The following is a 19,063-nucleotide window of genomic DNA, read 5'->3' on the forward strand; positions in this document are numbered from 1 at the left end:
TATTTTAATTTATATATTTTAAATATATACATTTGGGGAGTACTGGGGATTGAACTCCGGACCTTGACACTTGTAAGGCAGGCGGTGGAACCACTGAGCTAAATCCCCAGCCCCTTGCCTGTTCAATTCTTGAGGGAGAGAATTCAACCTAATCAAAGCCACAAATCAATCAAAATTCATACATCATTCATGTTCTAGACACACAGTTAATTGTCTAAGTGCTGCTTTCAACAGCAACTATGAGCCTTTCAGTGTGGTCCTATTTTATTCCTCAAAACCACAAGAACTTTGCTCCAATAGAAACTATTTTAAAGAACAAGCACTTTTACCATCTGACTAGTTCACAAGGAGAAGGTAAGAGGCAAAGCAATCTTTTCACGTCCTCCTTCGCTCCCCTCTGAAAGCTCACTGAAAAGAGTAAACTTACTATCCAATTTCCACTGCCCCTGAAGAGTTTAGAAATAAGGGATTAGCAGTAGAAGGTTACTAACGTGATAACCTGCCATACTACCTAGGAACTACACAGTAGTATTAACATGCAACTGAAGACTTTTGAAGTTTTTGATAGAAATCATATAGATCTTGGCTTGGAAATCCATTGCAATTTCATAAAGTTCTGTGAGCAGCAAATTATTACATTGGGAGTTATAGGTAACTAAAAACTTGAGTGCTTGAGTGAGTAAAGGAATCCTGCTCAAAGGCTGCATATGTGACCTCCAAAACTGAGAGGGATTCTCATCAGAACAAATTCAACTTCTTTCTCTGTTTAGTTCTTTCTACAGTTCCAGGGTTTAAAGTGACAAACAAGAGCCTAAACAGAAAACAAACAAGGCAGGATGAGGAAGACTACCTAAATTCCTGAACAATTTGTAGCTGCCATCAGGTAAAAGAACAAAAACAAAACAAGGACTGTAGAAGAAAAAGGTCTGCAGGAATCTGATCATTTGAAACAAATACTTAACAGCTATTGTGTGAAAGATGATTAGATTTAATCTACATGGTTTATAGGACCAACAGAGAGCTTTATAGGTGGGCATAATTGAAAAGATATATGGTATAGTGGTTAAAAACAAACTGCTCTAGAGTCATAAAACTTGGTTTAAATTTCAGTTCTGCCACTAGTAAACTTGGCGACCTGAAAGACAATTATATAACCTCTCTTTATATCTAACTTTCTCAACTGTAAACTTGAAATAGCAATAATTCCTACTTTATAAGATGATTGTGTTGACCAAATTATAATTTGCAGGAAGTCCCAAGCACAGTGGATTATGCACGAAGTACTCAATAAATGTTAGTTGATTTCAAATCTGAAATACTTCATTTTCATTTTAAGAATTACACTAATGCCAAATCTGAAGAAATTCAATATAACAATTGTTAAGGTGGTGGAGGAAGTACTTATATCTGACACCTAGCAGAGAATTACTGTGTTAGAAATACTGACATAAGCAACTACACAAAAGTCACAGCAACTGCCAAGTTAAAAACTCTTCATTTAATGGCCTTATTGTATCAGAAAGCCAGGCATGGTGACACATGCCTGTAATTCCAGCAACTCTGGAGGTTGAGGCAAGAACATTTCAAGTTTGAGGTCAGCCTGGGCAACTTAAAAAATAAAAGAGGGTTGAGGGTATTGCAAGTGGTGAAGCACTGGCCTAACCACTGGTTCCAATTCCTAGTGTAGCAAAAGAGAAAAAAAAAAAACTGTTAGGACTTTCCAGGCTTAATAACCCATACCCTGGAGAGAAGCCAATCAACCAGGAGAACAGGCTGTCTTCACTTTCCTCAGCCTTCCTGAGGCACCCTGGCTTCTCCATTGCTTCTGTTTAATTGCCCTTGTGGCTGGAGAAGGACAAATACACCTCTCTGCTTTGACTTATTCCAGCTTCTCCTAATCAAAAGGCACATGTATCAGTATGCACAGACTTTTGGGAAAATCCATACTTAGAGAAGGGTTTTCTGGAGAATGCAGAAGTACAAAAAGGATCTAGGCAAGAGAAAACCAAAAAGAATACAACATAAACTAAAATGACTACCATAATTTTGGGTGAGGAAGAAAGGTGAAACAGTATACCCGAATAAAACTGATGGTGAATCATGTTGCTATTGTGCACCTCCTGATACAAAGCAGAAAGGGCATTTAGCCCTTAAATCCGCTTCTCAGATCCTTAACCCCAGCCTACTCGCAATCAAAACAACTGTCAGAGCCGGTCCAAAGGACAGTCTATAAAAATACCTGGCCTGTCACGGTCAAAAAGCAAGACACACCAAGAAAATATCACACACCAGAGAAAATGAATGAGATGTGATGACCAAATGCAACATGAGATCCCGAAAAAGCATAAAAATGAGAAATTCAAACGCAGTCTGGAATTTACTCAAGTTAATGTACAACTGGCAATTTCTCAATTTTGGCAAATGTCCCGTGGTTACATGAATATATTCACTGAGATAGGCAGAGGGAAACTCTGTACCGCCTTTAAAACTTTTCTGTACATCCAAGTTTATTCAGAAGCTTCAAGTTTATATTTTAAAAATAGAGACTATCTGGTCACCAAGGAGATTTTTGTTTCTTAAAACCAACCCACTCTGCTTCTGTTAATACTGTTCTCACTGTGTGATTTCTATTTAAAAAACGGCTGTCCACTAGCTTTTAAACAACCCTTTGGACATTGTTTACTTGTTAGGATATAGTTTCCTGTGTTGGTAAGTGAGGCAATTAGGACACAGTTGGAAAAACACTTCACAGCTGTGTGTATTTCGGAAAAATCATTTTAACCTTATCTGGGATTTTGGTGTCTCATTTCAAAAACTGGAGGAGTTGTGCTAGATTTACTTGTAATTTCCCAGAAGCCTGAAATGATATAATTCACTTGAACAAATAACATACCTATGAAAACCAGAAGTCTTTTAAAATTAATGCGAGTCCCATGTGCCTGGCTGGGGCAAGAGAAATTGTGTACCTGAACTGCTGATGGACTATTGTTTCTTGGTTTTGTCTAAAAAGTAACAATAAGGAACAGAGCTCTGGAAACTTGGCAGAAGAGGCTGGAAACACCAGGAAGGGGATTCTGGAAGGCTATTCCATGAAGAGCAATGAGCTTTACAGCTGAAGGGGTCAGGGGAAATACATTCAGGCTGAAAATGTCTTTTTAAAAGGTAAACACTGTACTGAAGAAGCTACACCAAAGGATGAAGCATCTGGGACAACAATGTTTGCGCCGGCTGTTGGGCAGTAGGAACAGGATGCAGGCCAGCTCAGCCCAGGGAGTTCTCTTCCCAGCTGTCAGGATGGGGGCCAATGAATTATGAAGAAGAACTGAGCTTTCAGACAAGAGAGAACCCTGAGTCTCCCATAGGAAAGACACACCCCTTCTTCCATTGATAAAAGGAGTAAGATAGTTTAGTCTTTTTTTTAATTGAGTTTATTTGTACTTTTTAAGTATACAGTATAATTACATTCCTCATTGGTATCTTGTACCTTTACATGACAGGTCTTGGTTCTCATTTTTTCCCATACCCCTGCCCTCCCTTCACCTCTTCCACCCTCCCCTATTTACAAAGACTCTGTTTCCATTTCTTCCTTTTCTCATTTTTTTTTCTTTTCCCTTATTTCCTTTCCCCTACCCTTTAAATGGTTTAGTCTTAAACTAGAAGCAGAAAATGAGAGCAAACTAGCAAAGATAATGATGTGAAGCATCAGATTACAGGAAAAGCCAGTGTTTCAGCCCAGAGATGGAGCTCCTGAAAGAGTGATTCATGCTCTGAGTGCCCCCTGACTAATAGGGGACCAAGTGTCTGAATACAATCACCTCTTGGGTATAGTGCTGTTACCCTAGGGTTCACTCACATTCTCCAAAATGATCTTTCACTTTGAAACAATTTGCTTTGCTGGGATAGAGGAAAAGGAATAAGGCAGCTACACACCCTAAATGTCTATCCTTGAAAAGTTAAACCTTCCTGATCAACAGGGGAATACGGGTGGCTAAGTCCTGAAATCTGGGGCACCCCAAAGAACAATGATTTATCACATGATCCCAGGGAAAGTCTGGACGTCTCATCTAGAAGTATCAAATGGCCACAGGATGAGTAAAGCTATATGTCTGAGAAACATAAAAATAATACAATAAAATCCTGTCCAGGAAGACGTTATAATGTAAGGGTGGGGAAACTATAAGGTGTGATCAAAGACTACGGTGAATGTTCAAATTTTTTAAATATTATTTTAAAAGATATAATCCCCCTCATAGTACTCTCCCTCACTTTAAACACACTTATCCTATCATTCTGGCCACTTTTTAAAGCAATTCTGAAAGCTCTCTTTCATGAATGTCTTTAATTGCACTCTCATGGCTTTTTAGATGTTTTGAATCGATTCAAAGTGTTTACCTTTCTTGGTCATTTTGACTTTGGGAAAGAACCAGAAGTTGTACAGTGCCAAATATGGTGAAAGATGTGGGTGAGGACTCACCATAATGTTTTTATTTGATAGAAATTGCCATTGACAGCTGATCAATGAGGGGTGATGATAAAATTCATGAATACTTAAATTTTGAAATGTATTACAGTGAAAGACAAAATGCCTTAAAAAAGATACTAATCCCTCTAAAAATGTTCCCCTTTACTTCAAACTCACTTATCCCATCATTCTTGTCAATGTGTTTTTGAGTCTAATTTTTGAAAATTTAAACATTCACTATATCTTTCAATCACCTCTTGTACATTTAATCGATGATAAGTTAGCTATATTTTTATAATGGTCTAAATAATCTTTACATTTACTCTCTCCAGAAAGATTTCCAGGTTCAAAAAACCTTACGGGGTAGGCATTGTTCACAAAACCTCCCACCTCTACTCTAGCAATGACACATGTCCTGTGAGGTTCAAAACAGTGAGGTGACCCACTTAGGAGGACATAGGTATCAGGCAGTCAAAACCCGAACCTCATCTTTCTTCTGGTTACAAGAAGGAGTAAGCAGGTTCTTCTGGTTACAGTGCTGTCCCAGCTTGCTTTTAAAACCGTTCTCTTTTGTCCTTCGTGTTCTTCATTGCACAAAGGAGTACCTCGCACTGGATTTGGTCTTACTTGTCTTCACTACTCGAACACAGGATAGCCCTTTCTTCTCTGACTCAGCAAAGTTCTTACTCATATCCCTGCATATGTGGCCTCTCTCCATCCCCTCTAGTCCCTCCTTCTAGGATTCAGTTAGACCTTGCTGAACCTTCTTAGTTCACTTCCAAACTCCTTACACCTTGGTCCTATTTTCCTCCTCTTCCTCACACTCCACCTCCTGTGTGTGTGTGTGTGTGTGTGTGTGTGTGTGTGTGTGTGGTACTGGAAGTTGAACTCAGGGCCTTCACTATATCCTCAGCCCTTTTATATTTTTTTATTTTGACACAGGGTCTTCCCAAGTCCCCACATTGCCCAGGCCAGGCTTGAACTTGCAATCCTTCTGTCTTAGCCTTCCACAAGGCTGGAATGAGTGACATGTGCCACTCACTATGCCTGTCCTTCTTTGTTCTAGGCTACTTCCTCAGCACTAATTCTCTGCTCAGTTTCATATAACCTGCTAATTTATGCTTTTTAATATCCATCCATGATGCATACTGCCTGTTCTTCCAATAAAGTTTCTCCGCCCTCTTCTAGCACTTAAATTATCTTGCACACCTCTGTTGCATAGTTTCAGCAGGGTATTCTTGAGTGCTAATGGCCTCTCTGTGGTAGTTTCACTGTCAGTCCATCCTCAGAGGAGAGAGACATCTATAGCAAAAAAGCTTCACTTGCCCAGGGTTAAGGGAGGGTCCCTGCAAAGTTATTTCATGAGAGTTTCCAGTGGCCCATTTATCTTCTAAAACCTGTTTTTTTGCTTTCTCCACTTCAGGAAAAATTTGGATTCCTTATCCAAAGTGATCAGTTTAATCCATAGCACATAGATTATGAATGTCACTCTCTGCAAGGTTCTGAGTTTAGAGGAAAATAAAATATTCTTGTAAAGAGATATTGTATAAAAACCACCTATCGCAGAGAGTAAAACATAGGAACTATTTACCAGTGTCAGTGCAACAGTCTAGACTCAGGCATGAGGCTCCACAGAGTCTCTTCAACTCTCTCCATTTGTTTTATCTTTTATTAAAGCTGCTCCCCACCTCTGTGAGAATGAATGCATACTGAGTATTCAAGATGAATGCTGCTTTAAATTCTATTATTATTATAAGTATACACAGATTATGACATTGATTTTGGCAAGATCTTAATTACTGATTTTAATTTTGTGTGACTCTCTGCAGATCCTATCCACCTTTCTTTTGTAGGAGCTGAGCTTAATCCATCTACTATGACCAATTTTTCTAAGAAGATTATCAAACTACTTCTAAAATTACACTTGGAAAGGAGTTCTAAGACAATTGCTAGTGATTATATGTCATTTAGGGTGCTATCTTAAAAGCCAAGCCGATGCACCACCGACATACTCCTGAAGACTTTACAAAGACAAATTAATGGGCTGACATCAAAGTTCTACAACACTGATCATATAACTGCCACAGACACTTATAAATATTATTTGGCTGTGTTTGCTCACTTGAAATGTCGTCATCTTTCACAGTTAACTACCAGGATTTCTTTTCAATAGACAATTGTCCCGCAAAATAAAAATTGAAACTATTCTGTCATGTAAATCTTCCAAGGTATGAAAGAAAAACAATGGAGAAATGTCCTAAAGAGCTTTCAGGGTTGCCTGAAAGTTTCACATTCAATAAAGCTTTAACATTCTTATTTTAAGGCATAAAAGTAATCTGCCCTCATAGGCCACATAATTTTTTTTAAATGTTTATTTCTTACCTCTGAACTTCTTGGGAGGGTTGGCAAGGTCCCCCGCCTCTGGATGTACCACACATCTGTCATCCACTAACCTGGAAGGGAAAGCATGTTTACACTGTTAACGTCCTCATATTCATAAAACACAGACTGCACAAGGACATCATATAAATATTTACAGAGGATTAGTATCATTCTTCACAAAGAAACTTCTTAATCATAAACTTATCAAAAGATCTGATTGTAGAGATGTTCATCAAAGCAAGGATTATGAAACTGAAAAAGAAAGCATTGTTAAGTGTAGGAGACTAGTTAGATAAATCACAACAGAGATAAACCATGGGACACTGTAGAGCTATTTAAAATTCTACTGAATGAAAGGGACAAGACTCCCAAATGTTTAAAGCATGCTGTGAAAATAAGCATTAACCAATCTATAAGATGTCACAATCAGGGGTCGGCAATTTGGCCCAGGGGTTCCACCGTCTGCCTCACAAACGCAAGGGCACAAGTTCGATCCCCAGTACAAGAAAAACAAGGTTAGGAAGATATCACAATCACAAAGTGTAAATACATGCACATGCATCCAGAGTGAACATAAAGAGCTCAAAATGTAATATTCCCAGAACACACAAATATGCACATACACACACACATACGCATACACACACACACACACACACACACTTCTACTGATATACATAGAAATATATATACAAAAAATGGAATACAACCAATATTGGGTGGTTAGATTATCCAGTTTTTATTTTCCTTTCACTCCTCACCCCACCTATATGTGATAAGGAATGGGTAAGCTTACAAGACCAAGCATATGGAGCGATGGTGAAGTAGGTGGTAATGAGCATTCAGCCTGCATTCATACTCTGCCTCACCCACATCCCATCTAGGTGACCTCAGGACTCCTTTATTCTTGTAAAACAAGGGTAATAGGACCTAGCTCACAGCATTGTTAGGAAGATGAAATGACTTCTTATTTTTAAAATACCTACCACAATTTCTGGCATGCAATCAGTCCTTAAAGAAGGACTTAGTTGATTTTAAAATAATCAAAAACCTTGTCTAACTTATTTTTCACCATACTCTGCTTTTAGAAGAGGGCCTAGTACATAACAGGTGCTCAGCAAGTACTAGTCAAATGAATGAATTACCTGTGCAGTTAGAAAAAACGTGTATTATCCCTATTTGAAAATTAAGAAGGGTCAGGGTCTAATACAGTTTCAAGAGGGAGAAGCTGAATCTCTGAACTGAGAGTCAGGAGACATGAATCTCATGTTCAGAGAGAAAGATATGACTACCAAAGACAAAAACTCATCTCTCCATGCAATAAGTGGTGGGATAACTGGTGGTTTTTCCAGAATATTGTGAGACTGTATATGAATTAGTTACATGCATGTGAATTCATTTGAATGCAGACGCCCATAGCAACTTTCTCTTTTTTTTTTTTAAGCATTTACGAGACTTGCTAGCATACATCAGCTCCAGCACAGAATAAATCCTTTGAATGAGGATGACTAACCAAGACAGAAAGAAACTTTTGGTTCCTGGTTTATCTAACTACCAGAGGCAGACACTCTGTAAACCACCAGATTTTTTCTATGGGATCCAATCTCCACAAAACAAAATGCTAACTTTTCAAGCAGTACCATTCTTTCTTTGATTTTTTTAATATATATTTCATTCATGCTGGTTTACTAAAGTGCAGTTTTATAAGAGTTGAGAGACATGCAAGAAATTCCTTTTAAGAGTCTTTAGAAGCTGTTTTCTTAGAAACAGGAAGTCACATTGGGTCAAGAGAAAGCAAACCCCAATCTCCAAATGTCCAACTGCAGTTTGTTTACATTGACTCTGAAAAGCTTCAAATAATCCCAAGCACATCACATCGTACTTAAATTAAGATGCTGCAAAGGAAAGGTCAGCCTTTCTAATGAGTATGACATGTTAAGAATTCAAAATATGATGCCATAAAAAAGCAGTCTTGTTTAGAGCATACAAAAAATACACAGTAAGTGACACCAACATTCCGCTCATTCTTTGCCTGCCCATTCCATAGAAGTATAGGCTCCAGGTCCTACCTGCATGGGCCAGTCAGCAAGAGAAGTGGGAATTGGGCTGGGGATTTAGCTCAGTGGTTCCACTGCCTGCCTTGCAAGCGCAAGGTCCCAAGTTTGATCCCTGGTACCAAAAAGAAAAAAGAAAAAAAAAAGGGAACTAAAGCTATAAGTCAGATCACAATGCACTTAGGCAAACATTTGTGACTATTCTCAATTCCTGGGAGCCCACATAAAACCACAATAATTAGAAATGACTTGCATTCTAAGATTTTGTCCTATTGCTTTTATACAAACTTCTGTGAAAATCACAAAAGCAATCATTTCATCTTGTAGACTTAACTGGAACTTAAATTTTAAAGAGAATGGAAGGAGAGATATGAAGAAGCAAGGGTAAGGGGTTTAAATCTGTGTAGCACAACTACAATCATCATTGTTAAAAGTCAAATGGGATTTCAATGGTAGTTGTTGCACCAACTTCTAGAATGTCTCCCAACTATCACTTCTTGAATATCTATCTCCAGGGCCAGTGTATTTACTGTGTACCATCTTCAAATATCAATTAACTTAATATTTTGTTGAGTAAAAACGTTTCCCATTCCAGCTCTAGTAAATAAAAATCATATGTATTTAATTGTACATCTTTTTTTTTTTTTTTTTTTTTTTTTTTTTTTTTGTACCGGAGATCAAACTCAGGTCCTTGTGCTTGCAAGGCTGGCCACCGAACCACTGAGCTAAATCCTCAGCCCCATGATGCTTTGATATAGGTGTACATTGTAGAATGACTTCATCAATCTAATTAACATATCCTTTTTATGGTAAGAACATTTACAAGTTAACTCTCAACAATTTTGAACTACATAAAACATTATTATTAAGTATAACCACCACACTCTAGATTAGGTTGCCAGAATTTATTCATCCTATCCAACGAAGATGTTCTACACTTTGATCAACATCACCATACTTCCCCCTACACCTGCCTGCCAGCCCCTAACAACTACCATTTGATGTTTCTATAAGAAACATCTTCATTCCACACATGAGAGCGATCGTGCAGCAGCTGGCTTTCTGTACCTGGCTTATTTCACTTAACATAATGTCCTTCAGGCTTATTCACGCTGTGGCAAGTCACAAGACTTCTTCTTTTTTAATGTTGGATCAGATGCCATTGTGTGTGTTTGTGTACCACATTTTCACTATACACTCATCAATCAATAGGCACTTTTTTGTTTGCGTATTTCTTGACTGTTAATACTGCAATAAACACAGGAGTGAAGATGTTTTTTGGAAATAATTTCATTTCAATACCTACAGTAGATCTATTTTTAATTCTTTGAGGAACCTCGATATTTTCCATGTTAGATGTATTAATTTACATGCCCACCAGTATGGATACACAAGCGTTCCCTTTTCTCCACGCCCTTGCCAATATTTGTTACATCTTATCTTTTTTGGTAATAGTCATTCTATCAGGAGTGAGATATATTCCGTGGTGGTTTAATTTGCATTTCCCTGGTGATTAATGATTCTGAGCACTTTTACCTTTCATCCATGTGTATTTGGAAAATGTCCATTTAGTCCTTTGCCCATAATCATAATAAACTTCATTTTTTAAAAAAATTTACTTTATCACCTAAAAGACAAATTTTCAATTAGATGAAAAAGACCAAACTATAACTATTTACAAGAGTCATGCCTAGAACACAAGGGCAAAAAAAGACACTGTAGAAAAAAAAAAAATTTAAAAGAACTGTGTGGTAACAGTGATAATAGTAGAAAAATAGTTTTTAAGAGAAAGAAAAAAAGATTTATTTGGGATAAAGAAAGCCACAGCATAATAAGTATTTCAGTTCCCAATGAACATATAAAAATTCTAAATTTATATGTTTAAAAAAACCCTCAAAACATATAAAGCAAAAGTTACAAAACTAAGAGAAATTAACAAATACAGTACCATAGCAGGAGATTTCAACATTATTTGTCAATTACCAATAAGGCAAACAAAAAAAAGTAGTAAGACTGCATGCTTCGAAACATAGCACACATCCATAAAACATATAATTTCTAATAAAAGCATGTAAAATTCAACATGTGGAGAAAACGTGTACATTCTGAGCATATGTAAAATCTTAACATATTAATTACCTTAACTATTTACAGATTATATGGTTTTCATATTCCTACTCCATCTGTAAGGAAAAGCCTAAATTTACAGGTTAGGGAGTTTTTAAATACTTTTTGGTTTATGCTGAACTTTTATTTACTAAAAACTCCATCTCACCCATTCTCCAGAGGCTGAGTGTAGTCTGATCCCCCACACTTGACATGCTAGTACCTAAAGTACCACACTTCAAGCTGTTGCCTAATTGCATTATACCTCCAGCTACATGTCTCCAACAAGCAGTGAGATCCTTTTATATCTTTATTTACTCTTTAGATGCTTGCTACCCAGCACAGAGACTGGCCCATAGTACATGCCCAAAAAATAACTATTGAATGGGAAATTTATATTTTAATGAACCACAGAAGTGGAGAAAACAAATTACATAGGAAGGAAAGATGGAGTAAGTAGGTGATCATGATAGATAAGTATTTATTCTTGGATATCCCCTGAGCAAACCATAAAGTAACATTTAATTATATATTCTTGAAGTGGGTGGCTAAACAACCTCCAAAAATATTCCAGTCTGTAAGAGCTTCAAGGCAGAGCAGAATAAAACAGAACAGAGCAGAACATTAGCTATCCAAAACATTTCTTTGCTTTAAAATCTTTAGACAGTGCAGTTGGTCTAACCATAGGACTTGTTTCTTCCATATTCCTTTAACTGTGTTACCTTCTTTTAAAAAATGGTGAATATGAGAACCAACTACCACTTCCTGACTGATCAGACATAAAAGAAAAATATTTCTAGGAGGAAATAGTTGGCAAGGGAAGTTCCCTAGCCAGAAAAACCTCTGGCAAGGATAGCCCAATTCCCACAATCATTACAGCATGGGAAACTAGATTCCTGTTTCCAGAAAGTTGGAGGGTATAAAAGTTACCTTGTTAAAACTACAAGCAGATGACTCTTGTTCCTGAGTCAATCAGTAACTAGGATGTTTCTAAGAACTCTCACAAAAGGGAAGAGCTAAAAACAAAACAACTTCCCATTCTTACATAATTCCTTCCAAGACAAAACTTCTGGCATTTAATTGACAGTGGCTAATTGTAAGCAAATACGATTTTTAAAATCTGCACAGTTGGGCTGGGGATTTAGCTCAGTGGTTCCACTACCTTCCTCGCAAGCACAAGGTCCTGAGTTCGATCCCTGGTATCAAAAATATAAATAAATAAATACTGACTGCACAGTTGTCATCTAAGGTCACGCCTATAATTGGTATGGAAGGAATCAATGGACATAAGGCCTTCTTTCAAGGCATTTCTGCACTCAAAGAAAATAATCACCAATTTTTCTGTGTTACTGGCAAGGTCTAGTTGTGGCTGGAATGACAGATAAACCTATTTCTGGAGATTTTTATTTAAAGAGCAGAGAACTCTTTCTGGAATGAAGAGTGAATTCTTACCCCCAAAATAATGCAAGCAATCCACTTACCTCTGATAGCTGAACTAAGGATAAAATCAAACAGGAAAAAAAAAAAAGCAGAAAAATCTGATGACTGAAAAGAGCTATATACACATGCATTAAATTAAATTATTTCCCTTGAGTCTAGATTGGACAGATATTTTTCCAACCTCTGGAAGCAAAAATGATAGCCTGCTTAAAGCAGAATTTGTAACTAGTTCTAAGAGATGAATGTACATCTAAATCTAAGAGTATCCAAGTATCCCTATTTCAAATTCCTCATCCTTCAGAGATCATTGTAACTACAAGAAAAAGTTTCTAAAGAGATATATTGACTTAAACAGAACAAAAGGAAGATAATATTAAATTAATACTATAGTCTTTTCAGTATCACAATTTTGTCTATTCCACACCAAACTGTGATACTGGAAAAGTTATTACTCTCATCTAACTAGAAAACTGAGATTAAAATGGTTCTGACCTCATAGGGTTAATATGAAAATTAGCTGATAATGCAAAATGCTTGGTATATTCAATAATGGTTAGCCATCGTTATCATTGCATCATTAATGTTCTTTATTATAAATGTCCAGCATAAAGCAAATACTAAACAATATCATTTTCATCATCATTTTCACCATCAGTGGTATTTATTATCGCCACTTAATTGTTGAAAGAAGTTGACAAGTAAGGGAATCTTCACAGAGAAAATGAATTTAAATATCTTCATAAAGAAATTCATTCATTCCACAAATATTTACTGAGCAGCTACTATTTGCCGGTATTGTATAAGAGCAAACCATGCCAACACTCTTGGAATGCAGGAATGAGGAAGAGACAAAGAGTAAATCCATAAATTATATAGTATAGTAACAGACAAATGCTACAAGAACTGTGTTATAGGCTGAGGGAAGAGCTGATGCAAACCCCAAGAGCTGGACCATGCTAGGTGTGTTTGAAGGCCTGCAAAGAAGTTCGATAGACAGAAGATAAGAACCATCAAGGACTGCAAAGCCAGGTGCTGCAGGACTCCCTGTGGCATAAGTAAGTACTCTGGCTTTTATGTGGGTGAGAAAGGAGTTATTGGAGACTTTGGATTAGAGTAAGGTCAACGTGAGCTGGCTTATTTCTAAGAACCCGGCAACTACTGAGTTAAGAATGGTTTGATGGAGATAAAGGAGATACAAGTAGGGCGAGATCTGATGAACGAGAGGCAAACTATAGGTAATGATACTGTACTGTACATGAGATTCATTTATTAGAGATTATTAGCTACTCTTGCTACCAACATTAAAAAAAAAACCGAGTAACTGAAACAACAGCTGTTAATTTTAACTATAGTAACTTTTTTGCTATCGATATGTATCCTATAATATCATATTTGTAGATCTCAAATGTGTACAGATAAGATTTATAGCAAGCACAAGGACCTGAGTTCAATCCCTGGTAACAAAAAAAAAAAAAGATTTATTAAAAAGAAATAATAGGGAGGTCTGGGGAGGAGTGGCAGGAGTAGAGCATGTGCTTAGCAAGCTCAAGGCCCTGTGTTGGATACTCAGTCCCAAAACGGAAACAAAAACAAAAGACAAGTAGAGAGGCTATTTTGGAGTTAGCACTGTAATCCAGGGAAGAAAAGTGAAGTTAATACCATACATGTGTTTCACCTAAACTTAGCAATATTCTCACTGGAGTGAATAATTATCATGCAAGGTAGAGAAAAATATTCTTAGGATGAGAGCCCAGAGAACTTTAATGGTTATTCACTCTTAAAGAGCTTTACAAATGGCTTGAGAGAATTATGCAGAGGAAAAATACTATTACTATAAATTAGGTACAGGTAAGTATTTCAGTGCCAAAAAAAAATCTAGACTGTGCCTGACACAAAGTAAACACTGAATAGTCTTTTTTTAATGCAGAAGATCAGAATCTATTCAACTTCTTGGTAGAAAATGTTATCCAGATGTGATTTTTTTAATAGGAGAAAATATGACACGGGGGGAAAAAAAACCTTGAAAATGAACAAGAAAGTGTACAGTACCTGCTGCTCAGGAAGCTTGGTGTTACATGTTAATTTAGATCCGTCATTTTCTCATTAAACAAATATGACTGACCACCTACTGTGTGTCAGGTACCATATGTGTTTCTAACCAATCTCTTCGATTAAGACTTCAGGGACAAACAAAAAGGACAAAGGTGCAAAAATAGATGCACGTTTTACTAACTAAACATGAAAAGTTCAGGATGAAGATCCTAATATGCTGAACAGCTGTGATTCAGAAGTTAGCCCAGCATCTAGGACCTAAGAGTCTCATGCTCAGCCTGGGCCCATAATAAGCCAAACAATTTAAACTATTAAATTACTAAATATTGTAGCAATGAACTCTTGCAATCATCTCAGCTTATCAAAATGTGCCTTTAAGACTTAAGTGCATTTAGATCATCCTAAGAATATTTTTCTAAAGCATGCATCATGGTTATAGAAAGAAAGAAACTATTCCTCTTCTCTTCAAAAAAAATAATGCAGGCACTACCAGCAAATTAATATTGAATGATACATACAATCACAGAAGAAGTAATTGAAATTGTAGTAACTTGGGATCTCAATTGTTGATATTGACTATCTTCTATTTAATAAAGTACATAAAAAAGTATTTCAACAGTGCCCATCCATTTTAAAGTATTCTTCTCTACCAAAATCAATTTGCACTGGTTTCATGTATGAGCCCTGCCAAGCAGTGCATTGAATCCCTGCCCACATCCTGCTGCAGGCACCAAAAGGAAGGTGTGAAGACAACTCAATCACATAAGGTAAATCCAAACCACTGCCTCTGTCACCTGAAGACGGCATGCTCTGGGATTTATAATAAATTCCATGAGATTCCTATAGCGTTCTCAGGTCTTTTGTGCAAATGTTGTTATTTACTCTCCTGGTTCTCAAAAATTTTCCAAGAAATACAGAAGTGTGTATATGCCTTCTGTGATATCCAGAAAACCAAGTACTCAGGGACATTCAGAGGATCTGCTGACATGCCAAGAGCAAAATATCAACTTCAAATTAAACTAAGTGTAAACAACAGCACACCTGTTACTTTTGAGTCTGTCCCTTGCCCACCTATGCCACATAACATGACACGTTAAGTACCACTAGGAATCTTCTACCACCCAAGAGAGACTATGAGACCAGGGCTGGCTCCACTCTCTCCCATCAGCCCAACAGGGAGCTTGGTCCAGAGGAGAACACTTCACCCATGCAGGGCCAAAATGCCTTTACAGAAGCAGATATGAACAATGAAAGAAATAATGGGAGAAAGAAGGAGTGTGCAGGGTCCACCTGCTTCTAAGATCAAGCATCAAGAGAGACAGTACAGGCCTCAAAATCATTTTTTCCACCATGGACGAAAAACATCCGTCAGAGAACAAACCCTAGCAGAAGGAACAAAATGAAGAAGGAGCAATAAAATGCTGATGTCACCAACTGAGCCCTTAGTTCCAGCTGTATCTAAACTTAGAACCTCCTTTTGGAATTTCCCAGTAATGCAAACCAACAAGCCTCCATTTTGCTTACACTAGTTGGATTCCTGTGCCTTGCAATTTAAGTAAATGTAGTCATGGCGCTCAGCTGTAAAGAACTGATAAAGCATAAACATCCAAAAAAGTCAGACTAGCTAAATATCAAAAAACAAAACATGTCTAGTTTGTCACTGACTCACACATTCAATAAATATTTCTTGAATGTCAATTATGAACCAGGCTCTGTCCTGTGGGCAGTGTACACAACAGACTAAATCTGCATATTCCATTTGTTAAAGCATGTTAGTACAAGTCCTCCTAAGCTTGTGCCCATTGAGTGGACTACAGGGAAACTCAAAGACACACAAATATATGTAAAACACTGTTTGTGCCTAGTTATGGAAAGTTGCAACATAAATATTCTCAGCATCTCAAAGAGACATATGATCCCAGAAAAGATTGAAAAAGAAATACTCAGAGAGAGCATAACTATGCCTTAGGATAAAGCTGTGTTCAAACGAGTCCCACTCTACTCAACAAGCATTGAACAGAAATACCATTTTCATTCCCAATGCATTATGAAGCCGATGCCTGTAATCATCCCTTTTCGTATGAAAACAGCTAACAAGCCAGGCATGGTGTTGCACGCCTGTAATCCCAGCACTCAGGAGGCTGAGGCAGGAGGATCACTGTGCATTCAAGACCAGCCTGGGCTACATAGTGAGTTCTAGGTCAGTCTCAATTTCATAGTGAGACCCTGCCTCAAAAAACCAAACAAAAACAAACAAACAAACAAAAAAAAACAGCTAACAGTTGCCTCCCTTAACTCCAAATAAGCTAGAGTGTCTCAAATATTAGCACTTTAATTAAGGACTTATAGAGGAGCAGATGATAAAATAGAACGTCCCAGCTTGATCACACATAGTTTTATCTCCCTTGAAACATGTTTGAGGCCAACATATAACCAAATTGGGGAGGGGGGGTGTTGGAGATTGAACTCAGGGCCCTCACAGCCAGCTTCATTCCCAGCCCCCATTTTTTTTTTTTTTTTTTTTTTTTTTTTTTTTTAATAGGATCTCACTAAGTCACTAAGTTGCCCAGGCTGGGCTCAAACTTTCAATCTACAGACTCCCAGACTGCTTGGGTTACAGGTATGCACCACCATGCCTGATTAGCCCAAAAATTTTTAATAAATATCATTTTTGCTACAGAAAAATAATTTTACAAAGATAAAGTTTTGTAAGGCCATCATCTCCTGGCATCTAACCTCCCATTTGAGTGGGCGGTGAGTACCTCAGTCCAGACCCCAATCCTCTGAAGCATGTGCTAGGTTGTCTCCTTTTCATTCCTGGGTCTCCTGGACCCAAAAGGAAAGAAATCTTTCCTCTACAAAATGGTTTTCTTCCAAACTGATACTGACCAGATTCCTCTCCAGATTAAAAGAGAAACTGAAATGAAGATCACTGCATTCTCTTTTTCAAAAACCTCCTCCAATGATGTCTAAACAGCAGATGATTATTATCATTTTCTCACCTAAACTTCCTGTAAGCATGTGATTCATGGCTTTAATTCTGGCTACCCACACTTCTAAGGCACCAAAAGCAGATTCCTATTTAATGCAAAACAACCTATTTTTAAACTTCTTACCATCCTATAGAATGGAACCAAAGTAATCAAATGTACACCATTTTAATCCTTCCAAAATAATTCACTGATTCATATTCACCAGTATCACACTACTCACTCTCTCTAAAGATATCTCCCTAGGAACAACCTCATTTGACATGTTAGCATCATTTTCCTAATTCCCTCATAGATAGTATGAGTTTTCTGTTCCTTGGAAAGGAGAGAGAAAAAACAGTTCACCAGCAGCCACTATGCTCCATGACTAGAACCTGTCTTTCTAGGGCTCTCCTTATTTTTATATCTGTATCTGCCTCTCATTCTCTTTTATAACATCAAGCATGAAACACATTCTGAGTTAAATGTACCCAAAATGCTTTTAAACTGTCTCTTTCGAACAACTGCTTTTAGAGCTCAGTAGTCTTGCCAATGTGTTGATTTCTAACCAAACTTCTAATCATGTAAGAGACAAACCTCCATAGTTACCTTAGGTCAATGGAGATGCTGTAAGAAGCAGATGTAAATTTGGTAATGCACTCACTCTGCAAATCAATAGAGATTTCAGTTTCTTTTTAAAGAAGTCTGTTTAGCTTTGCACTTTAAGTCATAATACCATTCATAATTATAAATTACATGGAAAAACACAACCATTGGGATACAGACAATTCTCCAACTGTGTGTTGTTTCTAGATTGTACACTAAGGGCTGTGTCACTGAAAGGCCACATCCACACAAGGACATGATATCTCCTGCCAGGAGAAGTAAGAATTCGCCTTAGTCATAAAGAATAAGGAAACTTCACAATCTCACTTCGCTTTTGCAGGAGTCTTGTCTTTGGGGGACGTCTGCGAAAGGCACATGCCTCACATGTTTACTCTGGATTGAGATTCAGTACGACCAATACAACAACACCATTCCTGTTTTAGTTCCAAAGTAATTTCATGGATAATCCCTCTCCTAAATGGTCACTCAGAAGCCTTGTTTTTCTTTTCACAGTGCTCCATATTTCAGTGTTAAACTAGTGAAATGACAACTCTTCAGTTACCTGCTTTATTCGTTCTTCTAAATCACTGAATTTTCTCTTATGTGTAAAAAGCCAGTAAGTAGGGATTTTCCATTTTCCCTGTATCCACAGGGTGGATGACCCTTTTTTCTTCTCTTCTTAGCAAAGCACTGCAGGACATTCAGTCTCCCTTCCTTTCACACAACCATCAAAGCCTTCTCCCCTGCCTGTCTAAAATCTAAACTCCACAAACTTGGCTGGCAGTCAAGAGCTGTGCCAGGGCCAGATGTCCTGGGCCTAAAGACTCACTAAGTAGCAAAAATTTTCTCTTTTCTCTTCTTCTTTTTTTTTTAAGGACTTAGAATTTTAAAACAGGAATAGAAAGGATGCAATAGGAAATGTTTTATTTCCCCTCACTTAATGTTACATTTCCTTGACATAACTGCGCTTACTTAGTCTTTCACCCTTAATC

The 19,063-nt window shown here is 37.4% G+C and overlaps 1 protein-coding gene across 3 annotated transcripts in view; it reads right to left on the bottom strand.

Annotated features, from left to right (window-relative positions):
* The window catches only part of Itpr2 (inositol 1,4,5-trisphosphate receptor type 2), a 416,582-nt gene that overhangs the window by 376,338 nt on the left and 21,181 nt on the right, over positions 1 to 19,063 (bottom strand). For all 3 annotated transcript variants that reach the window (XR_004518150.1, XR_004518151.1, XM_010615034.2), the window contains exon 2: positions 6,845 to 6,915. Coding sequence is in view for 1 of the 3 variants with exons in the window: in XM_010615034.2 (XP_010613336.1) it covers positions 6,845 to 6,915 (71 nt within the window). In the remaining 2 variants the exon portion in view is untranslated. The remainder of the gene's footprint in view (positions 1 to 6,844; positions 6,916 to 19,063) is intronic.

The sequence above is a fragment of the Fukomys damarensis genome, unplaced genomic scaffold (assembly GCF_012274545.1).
Source record: "Fukomys damarensis isolate Sample0158 unplaced genomic scaffold, DMR_v1.0_HiC HiC_scaffold_19, whole genome shotgun sequence".
In the NCBI taxonomy this organism is placed as follows: domain Eukaryota; kingdom Metazoa; phylum Chordata; class Mammalia; order Rodentia; family Bathyergidae; genus Fukomys; species Fukomys damarensis.